Genomic DNA, 25,366 nt, shown 5'->3' with positions numbered 1-25,366 from the left:
CCCAAGAAATCTAAATCCTTACGCGAATCTTTGAATTAGTACGCAGACTAAGTGGTTAAATTTCTGATTTCTTTTAAATACTTTGGAGTCTGAGTCAAATGAGTATTGACGTAAGTTTTTAATGAGTTTGATGTTAAGTGTAATCATCTTTGTTTATTTTATTTTAAATTTTTTTAATGTAACTGACTATTTAAGCTAGTCTATTTAAGATGGAGTGTAGTTTTTAGCACTTCAGTTCTTTGATTTCTACCTGCAGTAAAATTCTGATTTTAAGCTGTGAACTTTATGGATTTGTTCTTTTAGTAAGACTTTAAAAGGAATAAATAAACACGTTTCTAGTCTCCATATAATTATAATTCCATATATTGAGGGTTAAGAGTAATCTTATTTCTAACAACCACCAAATTTATTAAACCTTAACAAGCTTGTATTTATTTTTTTTGAGAAAGTAATTTCAAACTTAATTCATTCTTGTGGTTGACAGTTTTAAAGATGAAATCACTGAAGAAAAACTGATAGGTGTGAAACTGTGGATCACAGCAGGACCCAGAGAAAAATTCACTGCTGCTGAAGTAAGAAAGCACATTAATTCTGTAAATGGATTTTGCAGGAATTTGATACTTTATGATCAGTGTTATGACATGATGGGCCAAAGGGCCTGTTCTTATGTTGTACTGTACCATGTTCTATGAAGTGCAATTGCAACATTTAAAAGGCATCCGGTTGGGTACATGAGCGAGTTTTGAGAAGATTTGTAGCTCTAGTTGAGGTTTTGGATGTAGGTTTACTCGGTGATCTGGAAGGTTCATTTCCAGACGTTTCGTCACCCAACTAAGTAACATCTTCAGTAGGCCTCTGGGCGAAGCACTGTGGATAATTCTTGCTTTCTATGTATATGTTTGGGTTTCTTTGGTTTGGTGATGTCATTTCCTGTTCTTTTTCTCGGGGTGTGGTAGATGGGATCTAACTCGATGTGTTTGTTGATAGAGTTCTGGTTGGAATGCCATGCTTCTAGGAATTCTCTGCGTGTCTCTGATGGCTTGTCCTAGAATGGATGTGTTGTCCCAGTCGAAGTGGTGTCTTTCCTCCTCAGTTTATAAGGAGGAGGGTCATGTAATTTTGTGGCTAGTTGATGTTCATGTATCCTGGTGGCTAGCTTTGTTCCAGTTTGTCCAGTGTAGTGTTTGTTACAGTTCCTGGCATGGTATTTTGTAAATAACATTAGTTTTGCTTGTTGTCTGTATAGGGTCTTTCAAATTCATTAGCTGCTGTTTTAGTGTGTTGATAGGTTTGTGGGCTACCATGATGCCAACGGGTCCAAGTAGTCTGGCAATCATTTCTGAGATGTCTTTGATGTAGGGGGACAGTGGCTAGGGTTTCTCGTTGCATTGCAGCAAGCAGACAAGACACGTCCAGAAACCCTAGCCACTGTCCCCTACATCAAAGACATCTCGGAAATGACTACAGACTACTCGCACCCCTTGGCATAATGGTAGTCCACAAACTCAATAACACACTAAAACAGCAGCTAATGAATTTGAAATACCCTATATAGACAACAAGCAAAACTAATGTTATTTACAAAATACCATGTCAGGACTGCAACAAACACTACTTTGGACAAACAGGCAGAAAACTAGCTACCAGGATACATGAACATAAACTAGCCACAAAATAACATGACCCTCTCTCACGAGTGTCCTCACAAACAGAGGAGGAAGGACACCATTTTGACTGGGACAACACATCCATTCTAGGACAAGCCAAACAGACATGCATGAGAATTCCTAGAAGCATGGTATTCCAACCGGAACTCTGTCAACAAACGCATCAAGTTAGATCCCATCTACCACACCCAGAGAAAAAGAATAGGAAATGACATCACCATGGGAAATGACATCATCACAGGAAATGACTTCACCAACCCAAAGAAACCCAAACATATAAATAGAAAGCAGGAATTAACCACAGTGCTTCGCCCAGAGGCCCACTGAAGATGTTACCTAGTAGGGTGACGAAATGTCTGGAAATGAACCTTCCAGCTCAGCAAGCAAACCTACATCCATGGTTTTATGAATAGGAAGGGTTTGGAGGGATATGGGCCAGGTGCTGGCAGGTGGGACTAGATTGGGTTGGGATATCTGGTCATCATGGGCAAGTTGGACCGAAAGATCTGTTTCCGTGCTGAACATCTGTGTGACTTTGACTCTCTGCAGTACATTTAGTAATGGGACAGTGTCTGTGAATGTGAATAAGCTAATATTCCAGAAAAGTCTTTCCATATCAAACATATGCATGCCTTCTATAAATTATTTACCAGTAAGCACCGAAGTGAAATTCTTCCAGTTAAAAGCTGGCAAGTATTCTTTTTCTCTGTAACTAATGTCCTACTTATGAGATTATGTTTCAGATCTTCATGTTTTGAGAAGGATCTTTGTAAAGAAATAATTTGTATTAATATAGCTTTAATATATATTATTATTAATTATTAATTAATAATTATTAATATATTTACATCTCAAAACACTTCAAAGTCAATGATTGTTAACCTGCAGCAACTAATGTTTTATGTTGGTGGTCTGTTAAAGTTCACTCAACAAGTCTGTGCTGCTGTGGTATCACATGGTGTAGTCTGCAGCTATGGATAATGATGGCTGAGGCTCCAACAGTCTTTTCAACACATGCTGACCAAGACTTTCACTTGCTTTTGCTGGCAGGTTTTGCAGGTTGATAGTCAAGCTATTTGGTTGGTTATAAATACACAGATGGGTCTTGAACCCTGAGTTTCTGACTCAGAGGCACATAGTGTTATCCACTGTGTCACAAAAACTCTGGTGTAATGTAAACAAATTGTTTAATTGTTAAAAAGTTATGTTATTTTCTGGCTGTGATTGAGCCAAATTTGATTTTGAAGAAGTACTGCACATTTGATTGATCATTGTAATTTTTTTGTTGAAGCTTGAAATATTGAAAAAATACCTCGAAAATGGAGGGCGTATTCTTGTGATGCTGGGGGAAGGTGGAGAATCTAAATATGACACAAACATAAACTTTTTGTTAGAGGAATATGGAATTATGGTAAATAATGGTGAGCATTGTAAATTTTCTTGAAATTTTGTTTTTGCCATTTGTACTTTAATATGGATAATCTTAATTGTAATTTTAAATATCTTTATCCTCAAGATGCTGTTGTGAGAAATATGTACTACAAATATTTCCACCCTAAAGAAGCATTAATATCAAATGGAATTTTGAACAGGTAACCTTGTGTTTCACCTACAGCTTAGTCATTTCATTCTACCCCGTGATGCTATTTGTAAAGTAATTTACATCTTTTATTGATAAATTACTTTTGGGGGAAGAGGATAAAATAATACTCCATTTATTCGGTTGGTTATTACATAAATTGCATTTTTATTTTATTGTCAATTCTTTAGAACAGAGATGTTTTGTAGCTGTTATTTTCCACTTGGGTTCTTGATGTTTGTCTGACTAAAGTTTGAGGGGTAAGGATATATTAATCTTCCTCATCTCAGTTGATACGGAGATTGTGTTGAGACTACAAACCTTTAGCCAAGCCATGTTTTCCAAGTGTAAGTGGTCTCAAATCATGTCAGACTTACTTGTCATCTTACTTTCTGACACAAAGTTATAACAGAGAAGTGTGCAGGCAGTAGTTATTATTGAAATTAAGTTACGATTTCTCTGCTGGGTCTTATGGTGTAAGATATAGGAGTAGAAGTAAGCCATTCATTTTGAAAATGCATTGATTTGTCATTGACAAGGCACACATCTTGCCTGTTCTGTTTAATCTAGTGAATTCCGAACATTGAAATTACTCTAACCTGAACAATGAACCACAGATTGACGAATAGTCTACTGCCAAATGAAAAAGTTGGTTAAACCAATGTATTAAACATTGAGAAGTGCTCCACTTTGCTTAAGTGGTTAAGCTTCATTATTTGCAAAGACAAATAATTACAATGTTGTTGGGAAGTTTTGAAGACACTTACTGCCACAAACATTTATTAAATGATGCAGAGTTTCATCTAACCTTACAATCAAAGCCTCTAAAGGTTGCAGTTGTATGGAATGGTGGGAAGGAGGTGGTGGAGGATCAGATTAGACGTGGATTTCAGGTGTTTTCTAAAATCCAACTTAAGTGACATATAGGCTTGTGTATGTTCATTGTGAAATGAATAGATTGCTTTAGAGTTTACTTTGGTAAAGTTGTTTCTCCTTCAAATGAGAATATGGAAAATTAATTGTTGTTCACAGGGAAATTAGTCGAGCGGCTGGAAAATCTGTGCCAGGCGTAATGGATGACGACAACAATGGCAACAACCTACAGTAGGTTTTCCAAAAGTCTTCAAGTAGAACAATGATTTCTGTCCCACAAACTGTCATCTACTACTTTATGTGGCAGTCTTGCTTAAAAATTACTGACAGTCTGAATGCATAAATTCACCACTTAAAAACTTTAGTTTTGTAGAAACATTTTAATAGGCAAAACTGTCATCCAACAGAATGCGTAGTCTTGGATTAATTGAGAATAAGACAAAAAATTGCTTTAATACATTTAATTTTGATGTCCTAAATGTGTTTTAAAGAACTTGATAATCAGTGAACATTTCCATTCGTATTATGTAAACAAAATAATGCATTGAGTAGCAAAGAAGTTTACTGAAATTCAAAAGCTAACTTGCTGTGATTTCTGCTGTATTCTTTGTTGATAAAGCAATGATACAAGTCAGAACACATAATTAAGGAGAGTTCATTAAATGATAAGTAATCAATGCAATAATTTCAGTTTCCAAAATTCCACACTATTTTGTGGTGTGCTTGCACAGTTACTTTGTTTACAATTGCAGTTATTTACTTTTAATGGTAAAATAGTTAAGAGCTCCACTATATTGTCAATAAAGTGGTCTGAGTCGTGATTACCAATCATTATTAGTTGCCATGCAATGAATGAATCTGAAATGTGATTTAAACATTTCAAGAAAGATTCTGGTCATTTATATAATTCATACTTGGACATAAAAATTTAAATTTGTTGCATTTTGTTTCAGAGCAATGAGAAATGCATGGCCATTGTTTAAAAATGTAGGACTAAATGGACTTTTGGAAAGCATCTTCATTACTGTAGATCACAGTATATAAGATGACCCTTATTACAGCCCCGTGAATCATCATTTGCTGTATTTCATGGGAGTTTAGAGTGTGCCCAAACAGCTAAGAGCCCACATGGATATATAACAAAAGGGGCAACCATCCATATCCATGTTTCACTTTTATGCAAGGCATATATGCTGACCCCTGTTTTTGCAAGGACTTTTTTAAGACTTCAAAGATTGACTTGTATGTTAAATCTAATGTATTAGGTTACATGGTTTATTGACAAGTAGACTTTTAGTAATCTTGTTGTTCTTGTATGTTACAGAGCTCTAACGTTCGTTTATCCATTTGGTGCCACACTGAGTGTAATGAAGCCAGCCATTGCAGTGCTGTCAACAGGTTCTGTGTGTTTTCCCCTCAACAGACCGATTCTAGCATTCTACAATTCCAAGGTGCCATTTCAAATACACTTGACTCTGCCAGAACTTACTTCTGTGAAAATGGAATTCTTATCTTATTTATGATGGAAACACCTTTAGCTTGTTATATTCTAACAGAACTTTCTCGCCAGTAATAATGCCTCCCATTTTCCTGTTACTTAACCTGTTACTTAGCCTCCATCACTTCCTCTGGCAGATCATTCCATACACGCACCACCCTCTGCGAGAAAGGGTTACCCCTTAGGTCCCTTTTATATCTCTCCCCTCTCACCTTAAACCTCTCACCAAAACCCCTAGGCTTCGACTCTCCTCCTCCAGGGAAAAGACCTTGATTATTCTTACTATCCATGCACCTCATGATTTTATCAACTTCTCTAAGGCCACCCTTGGCCTTTGATGCTCCAGGTAAAGTAGCCCTATCCTATTCAACCTCCTCATAGCTCAAACCTTCCAACCCTGGCAACGTCCTTGTCGATTATTTTTTGAACTCTTTCAAGTTTCATAACATCCTTCCTATAGCAGGGACACCAGAATTGAACACAGCATTCTAGAAGTGGCCTAACCAATGAGCTATACAGTCGCAATATGACCTCCCAACAAAAAGCAAATCAAGTGTTGGCTTTGCCAGTGATGCTCGCATCCATGAAAGTATAAATAGATGTGACATGAATTAATGTATTGCACTTCAGAATGAATCCTATCTCTGTACCCAGATCTGTTTGTTTCCTCATCTTCTGACTCCACTTTAACACAAGACACTTCACGTGCAATGCAATGTACAATAAAACAGAATGTTAAAAATGTTTGTACTTTTAATTACTATGCCTAGTTAAAGCAGTAGTTAAGGGCACACACTGCTAATGAATGAACTAGCATATTTGTAGTGTCTGTTGTACCACTTTGCAACTTATTGATTGCTTGAAGATACTGGAAAAATTATTAACAGCAGACTTTATTAACCAGCACCAATGGGACCAGGAGTGTACCGGTTGAACAAGAGATTCACATAATTGGTGTAAAAACACACGCTAAGTAATGGAAATGTAATGTGGGGGTGTACCCGTCACTGTTATAATTTATTATTTCAGTGATTTTATGCTGTAGATAATGTAGCTTTGCCTTAAAGAAAATTTACCGGCAGAAAACCTTCTCACTCGTGTTCACAACTAGATCCTCAGGCATCGCAAAGATTGTGATAATACAGTAAACATCCAGTATTTCAGATATATAATTTTTGACAGTTTATCAAGAGTGCCTTTCTTAAGGTGCTGGTTAAAACAAAGTTTGCTGTATTTCCATTCTTTTTTGCTATCTGGATGAAACCGGTAAGTCCGTGTTTATTGCCCATCCTAATTGTCCTTGAGCTGAAGGGTTTTCTAGCCATTTTAGAAGCAAGTTAACAGTCAGCTATACTGGCCAGGTCTGGAGCCTGGTCCAGCGCGATAAGGATTTCCTTCCATCCAAGGACATTAGTGAACCCAATTGTTGTTCTTGAGTCAATTATAATTTCATGGCTCGCTTTAATTTTCAGATTTCATTAACTTAATTTAAATTTCATCAGCTGCTGCAATGAGATTTGAACCACGTTCTCAAAGCTTCTGAACAAAAACCTTTTCTACAAAGTTCTGCTTGGTTACGGCACAGGGTGGCGAGGTGGCTCAGTGGTTAGCAGTGCTGCCTTACAGTGCCAGGAACCCTGGTTCGATTCAAGCCCTGGGTGACTGACTGTGTGGAGTTTGCAGATTCTTCCCGTGTGTGTGTGGGTTTCCTCTGGGTGCTCCGATGTGCAGATTAGGTAAATTAGCCATGCTAAATTGCCTATAGTGTTCAGGGTTGTATAGGTTAGGTGCATTAGTCAGAGGTAAATATTGGGTTGAGTAGGGGAATGGGTCTGGGTGGGTTACTCTTCAGAGGATTGGTGTCGAATTGTTGCACGAAAGGCCCAACTTCTATGAGATAGTTATTTTTTGGATGCCTTCTTGCTTATTCTATGTAGTTTCACATTGTTGATCAAAAAGTGACCAAATTTCATATTGATTAGAAGTGTCTTTCCATTCAACGATGTACTGAAATAAAATGAGACGATTTGTGAAATTGAGCAAATTAAATATTTTCAGTCTTTTTTATTTCTGTTAGCCTATCTGACTTCATATAATTTGCACTTTTTTTTTGCTTGTAGAACACCATAGCCTTTAATGAGAATGTAACCGCTCCTGTTATCTAAGATCTTTTGAGGCCTTTACAAGACTGAAAGGTGGATATCAAGCAGACATAGGAGAGTTTTGAGAAAGGGGAGATTGAAGACCAGGTGGAAAATGTATATTTTAAGGGTTTTTTTAAATGGGTAAATTCAGAAAGTAACTTTACAAATGAGTGCCAGAATACAGGAACAATGAGTATAAACCTATAAGCCACTAATATAATTGTTCTAAATGATAGTACAGGAAGCAGAAACAAACTGATTCAAGCTCCCAATAGAAGAGGATGTAAGAGAGGGGCAGTTCCTCAATGGGGTAGAAGCAATTATCAAAGATCATTGGTTAAATCAAATTGTGACTTGCTGCAATTATTTTCCATTTTTCTTTTCAAATTACTAATTATATTGCTGCTGCTTCTTACATATAAATTTCATAATCTTTCAAAGACTGTTATAATGGCCAAATTTTTCACCAAGGTAGTGATATAAAGATATTGCTGAACAAGAAAGACAATACAGAGAGCAACTTTCTGGTTTATATTAAAATATGAATACCAGACATTGCTGTCCAATTTAATTGTTTAAAAAAAAGGTGAGTTACGTTGGCAAAATTTGAACCACAAGAGTGACAGTTCATATAAGAATCTGTTTTAAAAGTCAAGGTATCTTTTGAAATGTAGCCTGAATTTAGAAACCATGATATCGTTCTAGATAATGCAATTTTTGTTTGTTTTTTAAATGCTTTATTTCTTAGATAAGGTAAATTATTAACTGGTAGAAAGTTGTAAAGTATCACATTTGTCTGCAAATGCCATCTTGAATTAAGAACATTAATCTTTCTTGCAACTAATTGAGGATGTTTAGATCTTAACTAACACATGTAGAATAAACATTGGCAGGACTTACCCAGTTATTGGTTGGGCCCTGGGGAGTGTTGTAGACCAAATACTTAGGGGTTCAAGTACACAGTTCGTTGTCTACCTATGACACAAGTTTGAGTGGTAAAGAAGGTGTTTGGCGTGCTTGCCATCATTGCTCAGACCATTGAGTATAGGTTGGAATGTCATTTGCAATTGTACAGGACATTGGTGAGGCTACTTTTGGAGTATTGTGTGCATTTCTAGTTATCCTGCTATAGGAAAGATATTATTAAATTGGTGAGGGTGCAAAAAAGATTTACAAGGAGTTATAAGGAGAGGCTGAATAAGCTGGAACGTTTTTCACTGGAGCGTAAGAGGTTGAGGGGTGACCTTTATAGAGATTCATAAAACCATCAGGCGCATGGATACGGTCTTTTCCCTAGGGTTGGGGATTTAAAAACTAAGAAGCATAATTTCAAGGTGAGAAACGAAAGATTTCAAAGGGACCCGAGAGAAACTTTTTCACACAGAGGGTAGTTCATATGTGGAACGATCTGTCAAAGGAAGTGGTAGGTGCAGTGACAACATTTAAAAGGTATTTGGACAGGTACGTAAATAGAAAAGGTTTAGAGGCATATGGGCCAAACGCAGGCAAATGGGGCTAACTTAGTTAGGGAAACCTGATTGGAAAGGACAAGTTGGACCAAAGGGTCTGTTTTCCTGCTGTATGACTTTATTGAGTACTTTTAAACTGCATAACATTTTCTTACATTCCTTTCTTCCAGAGGAAAGCAGCCATACATTTAGGGAAATACTTGAAGCAGATTCATGTTTATTAAAGCATTTAAGAAAGAAGTTATAGATATTTAACCTTAAAAGATCGTCATGTATCAGAATAGTGAACTGGTGTTACAGGTTGTCCTAATAACTGGAAAATGTGTGAAATTTGTCAACAGCTCCAAGGTGGAAAGTTGGCTGTGCTAGGGTCTTGTCATATGATCAGTGACCAGTACCTTGACAAAGAAGAAAATGGCAAAATTATGGTATGTGTTTTTGGGTCAGTTTTTATTTTTAAAAAATCAATACTAACTTTATAGTCATGTCATTTCTTTATCTGTGATTTAACATGTTCAGTTTTATTTAAGGAGTGAACGAGTCATTTGGCAAACAGATTAAAGTAGAAGCCCATTGACAAAATAATCTGTATTGCCTAATGAATGGATGAATTACCTTCTTTTATTTATTTTTAATAAATGCTGGATTTGTTGATTCTCAACGATTAAATGCTTATTTATGTTTGAAGTATATTTAACAGCTTGAAACATCTATTGTTTATTAAATACGTCACTTCCTGGTTTTAGTGAAATTTATTTTCCTAGACACCCAGAGTTTGTTACTCTGCAAATGAAGATAGTAGTTCAACAAGAATCCAACAGAGTATGATCCAGTAACACACTCATAATTTACAGAGGTGATTTAAGAATGTAAAGTCCATTTATTTCAACATCTAAACTGATACCAAGCATCCTTCCCCCAATGTCTCCTCCCCATCCTGCCCACTCAACAAAGCTTAAACTGCCAACATAAAGCTTTAGAATTAGAATTATAGTTGTCTAATTTTGAACCAATGATTGCATCTGCCCTAAGCACCCTCTTTAATCATGCATTCCAGATCCTAGCTATTATTCACGTCCTCTTTCTCTGGTGCTTGACACTTTCACAAATGGGAATGCTTTCTCTGTAGCTCCTCTGTCCAGAGCATTCTGGTTTAGAACATTTCTATCAATCTCCTCAAATATTTTCTGAGGAGTACAGCCCCAGCTTCTCCAACCTATCCTGTAACTGAATTCTCTCACTTTGGAACCACTTCCAATATCCTTCATGCAAACTCTCTAAAATGTTCATATCCTTCCAAAGCATGATGCTCAGAGCAGCATATGAGGTAACATCAGTATTTTAGAAAGAATCAACATAACTTTCTTTCTTTTTCATACTTTTGTGCCTCTATTTATGAAGTCCAAGATCCTGTTTACCTTTTTAATTGCTTTCTCAATCTGCTCTGGCACTTTCAATGGTTGGGTATATCTACCCCTCAACCCTTGGCTCATGCACCCCCTTTAGAATTGTATCCTTTATTTGATGTTGCCTTTCTTTGTTCTTCTAACCAAGATGTTTTAGTTAATCCTCCTTTGCATTAAATTTCATCTGCCATTTGCTGTCCATTCCACCAGCCTAAAGCCACATGAGGTCTATTACCATCCTCTTCCTCATACATAGTTCTTCCAAGTTTAGTGTCATCTGCATATTCTGAAATTTTGTCCTGCACCCCCATTTTCAGAATATAAATCAAGAATAGCAGTCAGCCCAATACCAACCTGAACCCCAATATGAACCCCATTTCATCATTTCGTCCAGTCTGAAAATCACTCTTCACCTCTATTCCCTATTTCATGTAACTCTGCGAACTTCATTATCCTTGTCTGTTCCATTACTTGAACAACATCTTTTGCTGACTTTGGGTGATGTTTTGTCAAAAGCCTTTTGGAAATCCATGTATATCACATTAACTGCATTACCCGCATTAACCCCACCCCCCAAGTTACTCCTTCAAAAAAACACAGGTTTGTTACACAAATTTAGACTGAAAGATGTAGAAGAATTAGACCATTCAGCCCATCAAGTCTGCTCTGCCATTTCATTATGATGGTATGTTTCTCAACCCCATTCTCCTGCCTTCATCCCATACTCCTTGATCCCCTTACCAATCAAGAACCTGTTTGTCTCTGTCTTAAATACATGACTGAGCCTCTGCACCTCCCTGCAGCAATGAGTTCCACAATTCAACACCCTCTGGCTGAAAAACATTCCTCCCCTTTTCCAATCCAAAGGGTCATCTCTTCACTCTGAAGCTTCATCCTCCGATCCAGTCTTTCCTATTAATGGAAACATCTTCTCCATGTCCATTCTATCCTGACTTCTCCATATTCTATAAGTTTCAATGAGATAACTCTCATTCTTCTAAACTTCAAGTTAAAACCAAGAGTCCTCAAGCGCTCTTCATATGAAAAGCCCTTCATCCTCAGGATTATTCTTGTAAACCTCCTCTAGATTCCCTCCCAATACCAACACATTCTTGGATGCATGGACCAAAACTGCTCACAATGTTTCAAATGCATTCTGACCGAAATCTTTCCTAGCCTCAGCAGCTCATCCCTGATCTTGTATTCTAGCCATCTTGAAATGAATGCGAACATTGCATTTGCCTTCCTAACAGTTAACTGAACCTACATGTTACCCTCAAGAGACTCCTGATCTGGAATGCCCAAGTCCCATTGTGCTTCAAATTTCTGAAGCCTTTCCCATTTAGAAGATAGACTGCACGTTTGAGCTTCCTACCAAAGTGCATAACCTCACACCTTCCCAAATTGTATTCCATCTGCCACTTCTTTGCCCACTCCCCCAGCCTGTCCAAGTCCTTCTGCAGCCTCTCCACTTTGTCGCTAAGTTTGCAGATGACATAATGTCCATAGTTCCTTCATCCGTATCGTTAATGTATAATGTGAATGATTGTGGTCCCAACACTGATCTTTGTAGAATTCCACTAATCACCAGCTACCATCCTGGAAAATATCCTTTATCCCTACTCACTGCTTTCTGCCAGTCAGCAAATCCTGTTTCTGTGCCAGTACAGTACTTTGCACCTAACATCATGGACTCTCACCTTATTTAGCAGTGTTCTGTGTGGCACCTTTTCAAAGGCCTTCTGGAAACCCAAATCGATCACATCCATTGGCTTTCCTTTGTCTAAGTCGCTTGTTACCTCCTGAAAGTATTCTAATAGATTAATAGGGCATAACCTTCCTTTGACAAAGATGTGCTTACTCAGCATTATTTTACAACACACTTCCAAGTACTCCATAATCTCACCCTCAATAATGGACTCTTAAAATCTTACCAACAACTGAGGTCAGGCTAACCAGTCTTTAGATTCCTGTCTGCTGCCTCCCTCTCCTCATAAACAGGGGTGTTATGTTAGTCAATTTACCTGTAATAGATCCATACCAACTTTCCTTAATCCCCATTTGTTGAAGTGATTATTAATTTTTTCCCATAAGTTATGGTATCTAAAATCTTTTCCACCCCAGTGTTAGACTGACTGGCTTGTATTTGTTAGATTTATCCTTTTTCCTTTACACCACTTTTTGTTTAGAATAACCTAAGTATTTAACTATTTCAATTTAAAATTATCTTCATCGACTTGTTATTGCAAAAGATACCCTCTTTTTGTCCAGTTCATTGACTCATTACTTGTTTTAAACAGCTTTAGATTATTTGCTTCTCTAAAGAGGCTTTGGTCACTGAACTTGAATGTCCTTAACTCATGTAATGTTATAATAATCAATTTTACCATAAATCAACTCAATGACAGGAATACCTTTGTTTTATGGTTGTATTGTTGGAACAGGAGTAGACCATTCAACACCTTGAGCCTGTTGTGTCGTTCAGTTAGATCATGGCTGATGTGTGACCTAACTCTGTGTGCCTGCCTTTGGCCCATAATCCTTAATGCCTTTACTTAACAAAAAATTATCTATCTCCAATTTGAATTAACAACTGATGTAGCATCAACTCTGGTTGCGAAAAAGAGTTTCAAACTCCTACCCCCCTCTCCCCCCCACCCCCCCACCCCCCCTTTCTGTGTAGAAGTACTTCTGAACATCTCTCCTGAATGGTCGGCCCCAATTTATAGATTGTGGCCCCAGTTCTAGAATCTCCAACGAGTGAAAATATTTTATCTTCATCTATCTAAGGCTTTTCCCATCAATCTTTTACTCAAAATACAGTAATGGAGAGTTTTGAATTAATGTAATTTTTAAAATCGCCATCCCAACATCTGAGCTATCTTGTCTGGATATAATCACATTGTAATGTTACTAATACTATCTGACTGGTTCCACTGACTAGAACTTGTATCCTTTTAATATCTATTGTACATCCTCTATCGAAGTTTTCATATACTTCCTTGGATTTGCCTATGCAGTCAACTGCCCTGCTTCCCTTGGTAATTCATTTCCTAATTCCCTAACAGTGAATAAAAAAATCAAATTAAAGTTGCCTTTTTGCTCTCCCTGTTCTAAATTTAAGACTGTCTCCTGGTAGAATTCACTTGTATTAGCTGTGTTTGTATCTATTCTGATTATACTTTCTATAATCTTTAAAATCTGTGACTCTTTTCAATATTTAAATATTCCCAACTTCAAGATCTTAACTGTCAGCTACATAATCTCAAATATCAAATCAGTTACCTTTCACTGACCCTCACAAGTGCCTTGACCTCTTTGTTATCATAGGGAGGCCAGCATCATGAAATACTTCAAATGGGGCTTTGTGGCACTTGGTGCAAAGTTAATCACTTTTTAAGATGTTTGCGATATTCTTGTAGTTATCTTATTTGCCTCCTTTATTGCTGCATAATATGATAATAGCTTAAATGTCCTATGCGCCCATGCTAGCAAGTCTTTGCAAGTTCTTAGTCAGCTGCATTCAGGAAACAAAAAGGTCTAGAGACAGGCTTGTCCTCCAGAGAAACTTTGTGCTCTACTTTGTTGATCCTCCATCATTTCTTCCTTTTGTCTCAGGATGTTGTTTTTCAGTGGCTGACTACAAATGAAATCCAGTTGAACCAAATCGATGCAGAGGATCCAGAGGTAAAAATAGTAATTTGGAGTAAAAAAATTGGAAATGCTTCAATCCTCTTGAAAGAAAAGCTATATACTCAAAACAGTACAAAATATTTATCCTAAAAATCCACAAGCAATATTCCTGTAGAAAAATTAAAACCTTGAACATTGAGGAAACCCTTTTTAAAAAAAAATAAACTTGAGCCAATAGGGTGCAGCATTAATCCTACTTTAACTGCCTTTTACATAGGCAGAACTTAATAGATCACAGTACACTGACACCTGGGGTACAAAAGAACATAACAACATGGGAAAAGTTTTTTAATGGGCAGGGCAGAGTTTGAATAATCTGTGTCTCATTTAGTTTATTGGCTACTGTAACAAAGTGCATACCTAAATCTGGAACTTTTTCAAAAATTATAAAGCTTAACATTTTAGTGATTTTTTTTTGTTGAATAATTTTGTTTTATTTTGATAGTATTCTTGCATTATTGAGGACATTTTTGTTATAAAGATTTCAGATTACACCATGCTTCCAGATACAGCTAAACTGTCTGAAAGACTGAGGGTTTGTCTGCAGGAAGGAGATGAAAATCCAAGAGATTTTACCACTCTTTTCGACATGTCAGTCTTTAAGCTGGACACAATGGCTCTTCCAAAAGTTATCACGTCAGTATCAGTTAAAATAAATATTCAAAACTAAACTTTTATTTGTTTGAGATACAAGTTTTCAGTGGAATGAGAATATAATTTAAAGTAACACATCTTTGATTACATTTTTAAAAACTGTTCATTCCTTTCTTCTTTTTTCCCCATGCCCGTTACTGTTTCATAGCAGATTGTGGCCTGGTAGCCTTATTCCACATAGGTACATTGAAATATTAAAGTGTTTCACCACAGAATGACTTGACATATCAGTAATTCTCCATGATGCATTCCTGAAACTCTATAGTTGGCGGTCATGTGGAATGTTAATGTAGATTGTTTCTGTGAGAGCAATGTATTATCCAACTAAGGAAAAACATTCTCAAAGACTTGGAATTAAGTTGTCATCCTGTTATCTCTGATAGGAAATGATATGTGGCATGAGGAAAAAACAAAGAGTAGACTACAGAGTGTTAAAAATCAAATGATTATTTATTTGAAATTATTATGTAACAAACTTAAAACTTGTACAGCAATAATGTTTTATTATAATTGCCTTTCTTCGCAATAGACATGAATAGTGAATCTTTGACATTCATTCTAATATGTATTTTAAAAAATTATTTATACTTCATTAATGTCTGCATTTACTAGTCTTGCCTACTTTGGAAATCTTGACAAAAACAAATTTTGCAAACAAAATAGTGAAGTGCTAAAATCTAGGTCCTAATGAAATGTGACTTTCTTGAAATTACTGACTCACTTTTTCACAAAATCTGCTGTTTGTACTGTTATTTACAGTATTTCAATATTGCCAGATTCTCAATCTTTGTGTGTTTCCAGTGCTTATGAACAACTAAATGTGAAACATGAATCACTGCAACTAATACAACCTCAATTTGAAACACCCCTCCCTACACTGCAGCCAGCTGTAAGTACAAAACTTCAGGCTACAGAATATTAGAAATAGCCATGTGACAACATATGTGCAAATTGGATCGGCTATGTGTTTTAATTTTTATTTAACTTGTATTTGCTACAGTTATTTAATATGGAAATTCACTTTCTTCAGCAATGTACTTTTTGGAAAATAATTTATGATATAAGAAAAACAACATACCCAGTTGTTTTTTCAGGATCTCAGAAGTGATGGTAAAAACATTGAGATGATAAGAAAATGAATACTTACTGAGGATTACGTTATACAAGTGTCCTGGTGGCAATATTGTCACATTAATAGTCAGTCAACAAGTTCACAATGCAGCTAGTATATTGTTAAGTCCAACACATTTGCAAGAACTATTTTGTGAATTTCAAAACTATGTATCACTTCCAAAGAAAATTAGTGGCATCGTTCAATTTTTTTGAGTCATGTCTACAGTAATGCTTACTTATGGATTGTTTTAATATGACAGGTCTTTCCTCCCTCATTTCGAGAGTTACCAGCGCCAACCTTGGACCTCTTTGATCTTGATGAAACATTTTCATCTGAGAAAGTCAGACTTGCTCAGCTGACCAACAAATGTGAGCAATTTCTTTTTGTCTAATTCTTATTTCTAAGCTACTATTCTTGAGTTTGTTTTAACTATTTGAACAGTTCCTGCTGATCCAGTTTTTCCTCATTGCAGAAATGTTGTCTATGATGGGGACTTTACAGATTGGAAAATACTTTAATGTGTTAAGTTAGTTAATATCAGCCAAGGAAACACTACAACTAGTCTGACTTTGGACATGTGGAGGAGAATATCAACCAAGGTTCATGTTCTGTCAGGTTCTGAAGAAGAGTCATATTGCTCTCGACATTAACTCTGTTTCTCTCTGCGAAGATATTGCCAAACCTATTGAGTTTCTTCCAGATTTCCAGCATTGGCAGTAGTATGGTTTTTATCCAAAGGCTCGTGTCCTACTCCCTAGCTTTTCCTTGATCCCTGCTGCCCAGGCAAAGGATGGGAAATCTGTTGCTTCAGTTCTTTGTGAATTTGCTACAGGTTGAGTAATTTCATTTAACAAAAAAGCTGAACTTCATTTATGCTGGCAGGACCTGAAGATCCTACCATCCATCCACTTGGTTACACCTTCTTTCAGTCATAATTTTATTAGATTACTTATGTTAATCCTTCTCATCTCCAGCTAGATCTGGTGATTTCTAGCTTCTTTGCTGTTCTGTATCTTGTTTCAGTATCCTGACTCAGATGCTTCCACATTCCCATCCCCAATTTTCTTGAACACCAGATTTCTAAGCTATTTTATGCCCTGATTATTGTTCCTTCTGCATCCTCAATAGGAAGGGAAAGAAAATAGAGAATTTGAGAGAAGGAAAAAAAGAGTTCATACACCAGAAAGATAGGGTAATCTAAAAGCAGAGTGGTTGGAGAAGGGGATAGAGAGAGAGAGAGAGAGAGAGAGCGCTCCATTCTAAGCAGGAAAATTAGTTAACAGGAGACAACAAACTAGAATAGAGCGGATGCAACACAGAAGGGTATAAGAATCCGAAATGGAGAGAATTATAACAAAGCAGAAAATTAGGGAAAATAAATCAAAAAAGTAAGTTTGGAGAATAGAAAAAGTGATTTGAGTAGACAGGAGAATGACTTAGACAAGGAGCAGTAAAAGAGGAAAATCGATCAATTGGTGTCAACAAAAAATGGCAAGAGAATGAGTGAGAAGAACAGGAAGGGAAGAAGGAAATTGTCATTTATTCAGCTTAATAAGCCAATGGATATATGTGCTTTTGAATTTCACAATTGCAGGAAAAGAGAATCCTAGTATTTGTATCTCCCATAAAAGAGACAAAAGAATGAATTTGAAATTTCAGGCAGAGTTGGCCAATCTATGAGGACTGCACAGATTAATTTCACTTTTGTTTATCGCTTATAATGTGTTGTAAGAATGAACTTAAAAATAAGCTTTAAAATATAATTCAGTTTGAATGTAATGATTTGTTCCATTAAAATTATGGTGTATCTGCTTCTGAAAGCATCAACCAAGCGAAAGTTCAGTCTGTTGTGATGTTCTACATGGTCAATTAGCTGTCAACGTTTACTGTTCAGGCTTGTGATTTGTACAATGGTCCAGATGAATTTTCTTTGTGGTGCCTTATGGAGGAGATACGCATTATTCACTTCAATGGGCTTAATTTACAAAATAGATAATCTTGTACAAATGCAAGTGCAAACTTTGGCCATGCAAAGTGCTTTTGATTAGATTTTTTTTAAAATTAGATTAGAATACTTAGTGTGGAAACAGGCCCTTCGGCCCAACAAGTCCACACCGACCCGCCGAAGCGCAACCGACCCATACCCCTACATTTACCCCTTACCTAACACTACGGGCAATTTAGCATGGCCAATTCACCTGACCTGCACATCTTTGGACTGTGGGAGGAAACCGGAGCACCCGGAGGAAACCCACGCAGACACGGGGAGAACATGCAAACTGCACACAGTCAGTCGCCTGAGTCAGGAATTGAACCCGGGTCTCAGGCGCTGTGAGGCAGCAGTGCTAACCACTGTGCCACCGTGCCGCCCATAATTGATTTTAAAAAACTGTACACGATTGACACATTTTAATCAAATTTTTTTCTCAAGATTTCCAAACATAGAAACTGTTAAATTAAAACCTTTGGACGAAGGTATAAAACTTTGAATGGGATCCATTTTTCCGGACTTAATTTGGGCAAGTGAACTTTGGCAATGTTCTTTTTTTAATCACTTCTTGGCAATTATCTTAAATCTGTGCACTGTTGTTCATAATCCTTCCACTAACCAGAACTGTTTTCTCTGTCTACCCTGGCTTGGTTTCTTATCATTTGAATATCTCGGGTTAATCTCCCACCTCCCCCGGGATAATTTCCCCGACACCTGCATTCCATTTACGTAACTGAAGTCTGTTATGATAAGAAAATATAGAGTATTGAAGCCTGAAACCATTCTTGTGAATCTTTTGTACATATATCTCCACATCCTTTTATGACAATACTTCATATCGAGGTTCAATCACAATGATGCAAATTTAACGTAACCTCCATTCCTTTGTATTCTGTCTCCATTAATAAAGTCTGGGGTGCTTTCTTAATCGTTTTGTGAAACTAACTTGCCACCTTTCAATGATTTAAACAAATATACCCCAACTCCCTTTAATTCTGCGCCCTCTTTAGAGTTGTACCTTTCATTATATATTGTCTCTAAGTTCTTCCAAAATGATTCCCCCTTCCACCAGTATTCTTACGTCTTTTTGAACTTTTCCACTATCGTCTCAGTTAACAATATTTCCAAAGTTGTATTCTCTGTAGGGTCTAGATCATTAATAGAACACTGATCCTGAGGTAATTCCGCTATAAATCTTCTCCAATCTGAAAAACATATTTGAAACATTGTTTCCTGTCACTCAGTTAATTTTTGTTTCCATGTTACTTTCCCTTTTATTCTGTGAGAAAGAGACTGAACAGGCTGCAGCAGTTTTCCCTGGAGCATTGGAGGCTGAGGGGTGACCTCATAGAGGATTATCAAATCATGAGGGGCATGGATAGGTAAATAGATAAGGTCTTTTCCCTGGGGTGGGGGAGTCCAGAACTAGAAGACATAAGTTTAGGCTGAGGGGGAAAAAATTTAAAAGGAACCTAAGGAGCAACTTTTTCACGCAGAGGGTAACATGTGTATGGAATGAGCTGCCAGAGGAAGTGGTGGAGGCTTTTTCAACATTTGAAAGGCATCTGGATGGGTATATGCGTAGGAAGAGTTTAGAGGGATATGGGCCAAGTGTTGGCAAATGGGACTAGTTTAGGTTAGGATATCTGGTTGGCATGGCCATGTTGGACAGAAGGGTCTGTTTCTATGCTGTACATCTCTATGACTGAGCTATTGGATTGCAAAACAAAAAATGACTAGCTTACTAATTCCCTCTTGAGGAAGAAATCCTGGTTCCATTTATCTTTAGATCTGTGTGGTTGACTCTGGCAATGTCATCCATAACCCAAAAAGGAAACCTTGTGTTGTGAGTTGACTACTTATTTGGGACTTCAGTTTACAGATCAGCCGAAGTCACCTGTAGAGAATTCCAGCAATAATCCAACCATGGCAGAATAACTATTGAACAATGCCCTTACATATAGTGGGCACTCAGTATTATACTGTCACAACTGAGAATTCTGATTTTCCGTTGTCAGGCACCATAATGTGAAGCAAGTTTGACCTACTTATCTTCATCTAGGATTATCCTTTTCTATATTCCAGTTATTTCTTCTGTTTAATAGTGAGATATTGTTACATTGAAAGGACTCAAACTTTTGGATTTCTTCCCAGGTTCTGATGACGATCTTGAATTTTATGTTCGCAAGTGCGGTGATATTCTCGGTGTAACAAATAGGCAAGGTAGTCGCAGCGCAAAAGAAATTTTGGAGCACATCTTTTTCCAGGTGGTGGAGTTTAAGAAGTTGAATCAGGTGAATTTAAGAAATTTTTAATTTGCAGTGAAAGCGTATAACCATCAAGCTTGCAAATATTGACCTTTTAAAAATGTAATCCATTACAAAATAATTAATTATGCTCAATTGAAATCCTGTCAGATGCACTGCAGTACACTTATGATTATACTGTTTCTCAACAGGATCATTACCTAGACACAGAGGAGGCTGGTGTAATGACTTTGCCAAATAACTGAAACTGAACTGTTGCACCTGCGTGGATTCAGCAAATCTCCTTACGATGGAGATATCAACAGGACTTGGTTCTTCTACAGCTTGTAACTTACAAAATGTTAGATTCCTTATTCAAAAATGTATATTTTTGTATTGAAAGAGTTAATCATTTGTCTGTACACAAAGGCATTTTATACACTACATTGTTACATTTAAGATGATGGTGAACTTATCATATTGTAAAGCATTCCTGCTTCTAAATACCTCCAGTTACTGATTATCACTTAACTTTAATCTCAAGTCCATCTTTCCATTGTATTTTATTTAAAGTGTCAAGTATCTAGGTGAGAATTTTGATTTTAAATTGCACACATTTACTTGAGCATTACTGTTTTATTTCTGTTAAGTTTCTGGTTTGTACTTTAATTTGTAAATAAACGTTTTTTTTTATTACACATTCACGTTTGTTACTTTAAATTTTGGCCCTTTGAAATCATTAGTAGGACAGTAAAGAGTTGGCCTGACTGAAGTTACAATAAAATTGAGGCTACAGAAATTCAATAACTGTTTCTGGACATTGATGCACAAAGTTTGGATGGAACTTGAATGGCTGCACTTTTGTCAGTCAGGACCCAAAAATGTCAACTTCATGGAACTGGTTATCTCAAATCATGAACCACTTGATTCTTGCACAGGAATATTCAAACATTAGAATTTTTGAGCCATATACCCAGAAACACAGCCAGTTCCCTCATCCTGATCTTCAATCCAGAGTCCAACTATACAATTTCCCAATTTCTGTCCCCGACCATGATCACACTATTATTCTAGGTGATATTAATTAACACTTGCAAGCAGTTAATTCTAAGACATTGTTGGGCATATAGCTCAGCTACTTGAACTGTGAAAACCAGGAGTGGATGTAGGGGTACAGAAATTTAGTTGTACCAATCTCCCTATATTAATACAACTTTTTTTTTGAATTGGTTGAGATATATAATGTAAGAAATAATGCCCAAACAAACAGCACTAAAGCCTACAAAGAATGAGATGTGGGTGTGCCTTTGGAGAATTTATGAAGAACGTTTGTGGAATGCAGTGTGATTTGAGGGTTGAAATGCAGGTTTCAAAAAGTTGTTAATGTATTTAATAAAACATTGCTGGAAAAAGGAAGAGTGAAATTGTTTGTTTGAATATTTAACATAGCTAGTCAAATGCCTCTTTCTGAATCAATTGTATAATTGATTTCCAGTCTTAATCTTTACAGTGCAGGAGGCCATTTGGTCCACTGTTTGCATAGCCCTTCAAATGAGCTATTCATCTCCTACCATTCTCCCCCATAACCCTGCACATTCTTGTACAGTTTACTTGTTTTCCCTTTTGAAAGCAACATAGAGTCATAGAGATGTACAGCATGGAAACAGACTCTTTGCACCAACCTGTCTACGCCGACCAGTATCCCAACCCAATCTAGTCCCTCCTGCCAGCACCTGCCCCATATCCCTCCAAATCCTTCCTATTCATATACCCATCCAAATGCCTTTTAAATGTTGCAATTGTACCAGCCTCCACCACTTCCTCTAGCAGCTCATTCCATACATATACTACCCTCTATGTGAAAAAGTTGCTCCTTAGGTGTCTTTTATATCTTTCCCCTCTCCCCCTAAACTATGCCCTCTAGTTCTGGACTCCCTGACCCCAAGGAAAAGACTTTGTCTATTTATCCTATACATACCCCTCGTAATTTTGTAAACCTCTATAAGGTCACCCCTCCGTCTCCCGACACTCCAGGGAAAACAGCCCTCGCCTGTTCAGCCTTTCTCTATTGCTCAAATCCTCCAAACCGGGCAACATCCTTGTAAATCTTTTCTGAACCCTTTCAAGTTTCACAATATCTTTCCATTAGGAAGGAGACCAGAATTGCATGCAATATTCCAACAGTGGCCTAACCAATGCCCTGTACAGCTGCTACATGACCTCCCAACTCCTGTACTCAATACACTGACCAATAAAGGAAAGCATACCAAATGCCGCCTTCACTATCCTATCTACCTGTGACTCTACTTTCAAGGAGCTATGAACCTGCACTTCAATGTCTCTTTGTTCAGCAACATTACCTAGAACCCTACCATTAAGTGTATAAGTCCTGCTAAGATTTGTTTTCCCAATATACAGCACTTTGCATTTATCTGAATTAAACTCCATCTGCCACTTCTCTGCCCATCTGGTCCAGATCCTGTTGTAATCTGAGGTAACCTTCTGCATTGTTCACTACACCTTCAATTTTGGTGTCATCTGCAAACTTACTGACTATACCTCTTATGCTCACATCCAAATCATTTATATAAATGATGAAAAGTAAAGGACCCAGCACTGATCCTTGTGGCACTTAACTGAATCTACTTTCACCACACACTAATACAGACCATTTCCAAATCCTAATCATTCACAGAGTGAAAGATTTTCCTCATTTTTGTTTTTGTTCATCCAATCTGTGTCCTCATTCTATGCTTCCCACCAGTGGGAACACTTTCTCATCATAGATCCTCATTATTTTCAATGCCTCTATCAAATCTCTTCAGTCTTCTCCAAAGAAAAGGAAGTTGGAACTGCCTTTAATATCTGAGGTTTCTTATCCCTGAAGCAACCCTCCTGAATTGTTTAATATCCTCTAGCATTTATATCCTTTATAAAGCATCCCAACTGGACCCAGGACTGCAGCTGAGGCCAAACTTGTGACTTACAGGAATTCGAAACAGGGCTTGCTGGTAAATTTTGATTGACAGTTTTATGTGGAGCATTTCACTTGTGCCAGAAAGGATATGGTTAATGGCTTGAAAGATGAACATCGTGAATCAATATCAACTATTGAATTTAAATATTAGATTGGCTGGGGAAAAGTCCTGAAGAGTTATACCCAAAATGTCAACTTCTCCAGCCTCCTGTTTGACAACCTTGGATTGCAACCTTGCAATTTTTGTTTCTCTGGGGGAAATTTTGGCTGCTCAAAAGGTCAGTGTACTTGAGTCACGTAGCCTTCAACTCCAAAGGAACACATTATCATAAGTCTGCACTTGAATAGTTTCAATCCCATTGACAATTACAACACAAACCAATCACGTTCAAGCTTCCAGTTGTAAACAAGTGTGTGTATCTGCTGCACCTGACAAGCCAAAGAAATTCAACACAATGATCTGGATTCATAAGGGGGAAATTACAGTGGGGTAGTAAATGCAAGCAATAGCTGGGCAGCATTCATTTGAAGTGAAACCAGGATGCTCCAAAGACAAAAAGCTTAGTTGATACAGGCAAACTAAGCGAATTGAAACAGCAATATCACCTTCAGGAAAACGGGTGAGAAGATGCAGGAGTAGCAATAGTAGCCAAAAGTTCAAACAATAAACGTTAAGAATAATTTAAAAGTAAGCCGTGGACATAAGCTATAGAGTACTTGAAGCTAGTAGGTGTTAAATCCAAAGCTTTACACCATATTTTTCTGTCCTAGGAGCGTCTGACAGGGATGGATTTGAGGAAGCTTTATTTCCAGTTTAAAAAAAACAGTAGAAGGACATTATTTAATCTCGTGTTGTACCTTGGGATTGCTTGGTTGAGATGGTGAATGTCAGTTTACACTGTTTAACTGAGTAGAGAAAACTTTATCTAGCCCTGAGGTGTACCTCTCTCTCTTTTTCAAATAATAGAGAGAGAGAGAGAGAGAGAGAGAGTCCACGGAGCTTGAATTTTCGTTTCAAACAGCAGAGTTTTTTTTAAAAAAAGATTTTCGGGATGAAGTAGAAAAACCAAAATTGGTAAACAGAATAAAATAGTGAGAAACTAGTGACGACAATTTTTGTCAGTGGAACGTTAGTACAATTCAAATTTTATTTAACCATGTAAAAACATTATCTGCATCACAAGACATTACAAAGATACTACTATCCCCCAAAAAGTGAAAGTTTGATTTTTTTTCCCCCGCTTTTACTACACACTTCTGCAAATCTGCCTTTCTGGCAGAGAGGAGATTTATTTACAGGATTTGTGCCCATTCCATCTCTAAAGGGGAAGAGGAAACTTTTAGATCTGCAGAAGGTTCAATATTACTGGGCGCTGCAATCTCAGAGACATCCTCCAGGGTTAAGGTGACCTGTATGCTGGAGAGATCGATTGGGATTCCTGCAGACTGCGGAAAGTCCACAAAGCCCTTCGAGTCTTCATCCCAGAGTGGAGTGGACGATGTAGTACCCAACACATCTAAAGAGAAACTCTTCGATTCTGAGGGAGAAGGACACGGCCGATGTTCCTGAATACTGAAGTCAGTATTCGACGGAGTACCTGCTGACCGACTCAGTAAAGTTGAATCTGCTGGAGAGAGAGAGAGAGAGAGAGAAGGGCAGTCAGGCCAGTTGGTCGTCAGTGGATGAGGTGTGGAGACTTCTTAAGAGGACACATGAGGCTTTGAATTTACAAAATAAATCGCCGCCGTTCTGGCAACTTTCATTACCAGTTTTTCCATGGTCCCCCTTAGAACAGCTTGGTCTTTGTCTAGTATTGATAAACTGGCCTCCACTTGTTATTGTCGAGAGGTTAGCTGACTGGTCAAAACTGGACGAAGAAATTGTCCCAATTCCATCAGTCACAAAGCCTTTATCCAGAGCTGAATTCATGGTTACGTGAATCAAAACTAAACAAGCCCGTCTTTTGGAAATGCTTTGTACCATCGCTGTCTATGTCCACGCATATCACGTGCAATTAATGAAAACTCTCAGATTTATTCGATTTCTGAACATTCT

At 37.3% G+C, this 25,366-nt stretch overlaps 1 protein-coding gene across 2 annotated transcripts in view; it reads left to right on the top strand.

Moving 5' to 3' along the window:
* The window catches only part of ift52 (intraflagellar transport 52 homolog (Chlamydomonas)), a 38,825-nt gene extending 17,920 nt beyond the window's left edge, over nt 1-20,905 (top strand). For both annotated transcript variants that reach the window (XM_060836121.1, XM_060836123.1), the window contains 12 exons: nt 485-572; nt 2,959-3,088; nt 3,184-3,259; nt 4,279-4,350; nt 5,444-5,570; nt 9,572-9,658; nt 14,255-14,323; nt 14,811-14,965; nt 15,785-15,872; nt 16,357-16,465; nt 20,242-20,381; nt 20,546-20,905. In XM_060836121.1, coding sequence (XP_060692104.1) covers nt 485-572; nt 2,959-3,088; nt 3,184-3,259; nt 4,279-4,350; nt 5,444-5,570; nt 9,572-9,658; nt 14,255-14,323; nt 14,811-14,965; nt 15,785-15,872; nt 16,357-16,465; nt 20,242-20,381; nt 20,546-20,599 — 1,195 coding nt within the window. In that variant the 3' untranslated portion in view covers nt 20,600-20,905. The remainder of the gene's footprint in view (nt 1-484; nt 573-2,958; nt 3,089-3,183; nt 3,260-4,278; nt 4,351-5,443; nt 5,571-9,571; nt 9,659-14,254; nt 14,324-14,810; nt 14,966-15,784; nt 15,873-16,356; nt 16,466-20,241; nt 20,382-20,545) is intronic.
* The last annotated feature ends 4,461 nt before the right edge of the window (nt 20,906-25,366 follow it).

This window comes from Hemiscyllium ocellatum, chromosome 15, assembly GCF_020745735.1.
Source record: "Hemiscyllium ocellatum isolate sHemOce1 chromosome 15, sHemOce1.pat.X.cur, whole genome shotgun sequence".
Lineage (NCBI taxonomy): Eukaryota > Metazoa > Chordata > Chondrichthyes > Orectolobiformes > Hemiscylliidae > Hemiscyllium > Hemiscyllium ocellatum.
This window is presented reverse-complemented; position numbering and strand designations above follow the sequence as displayed.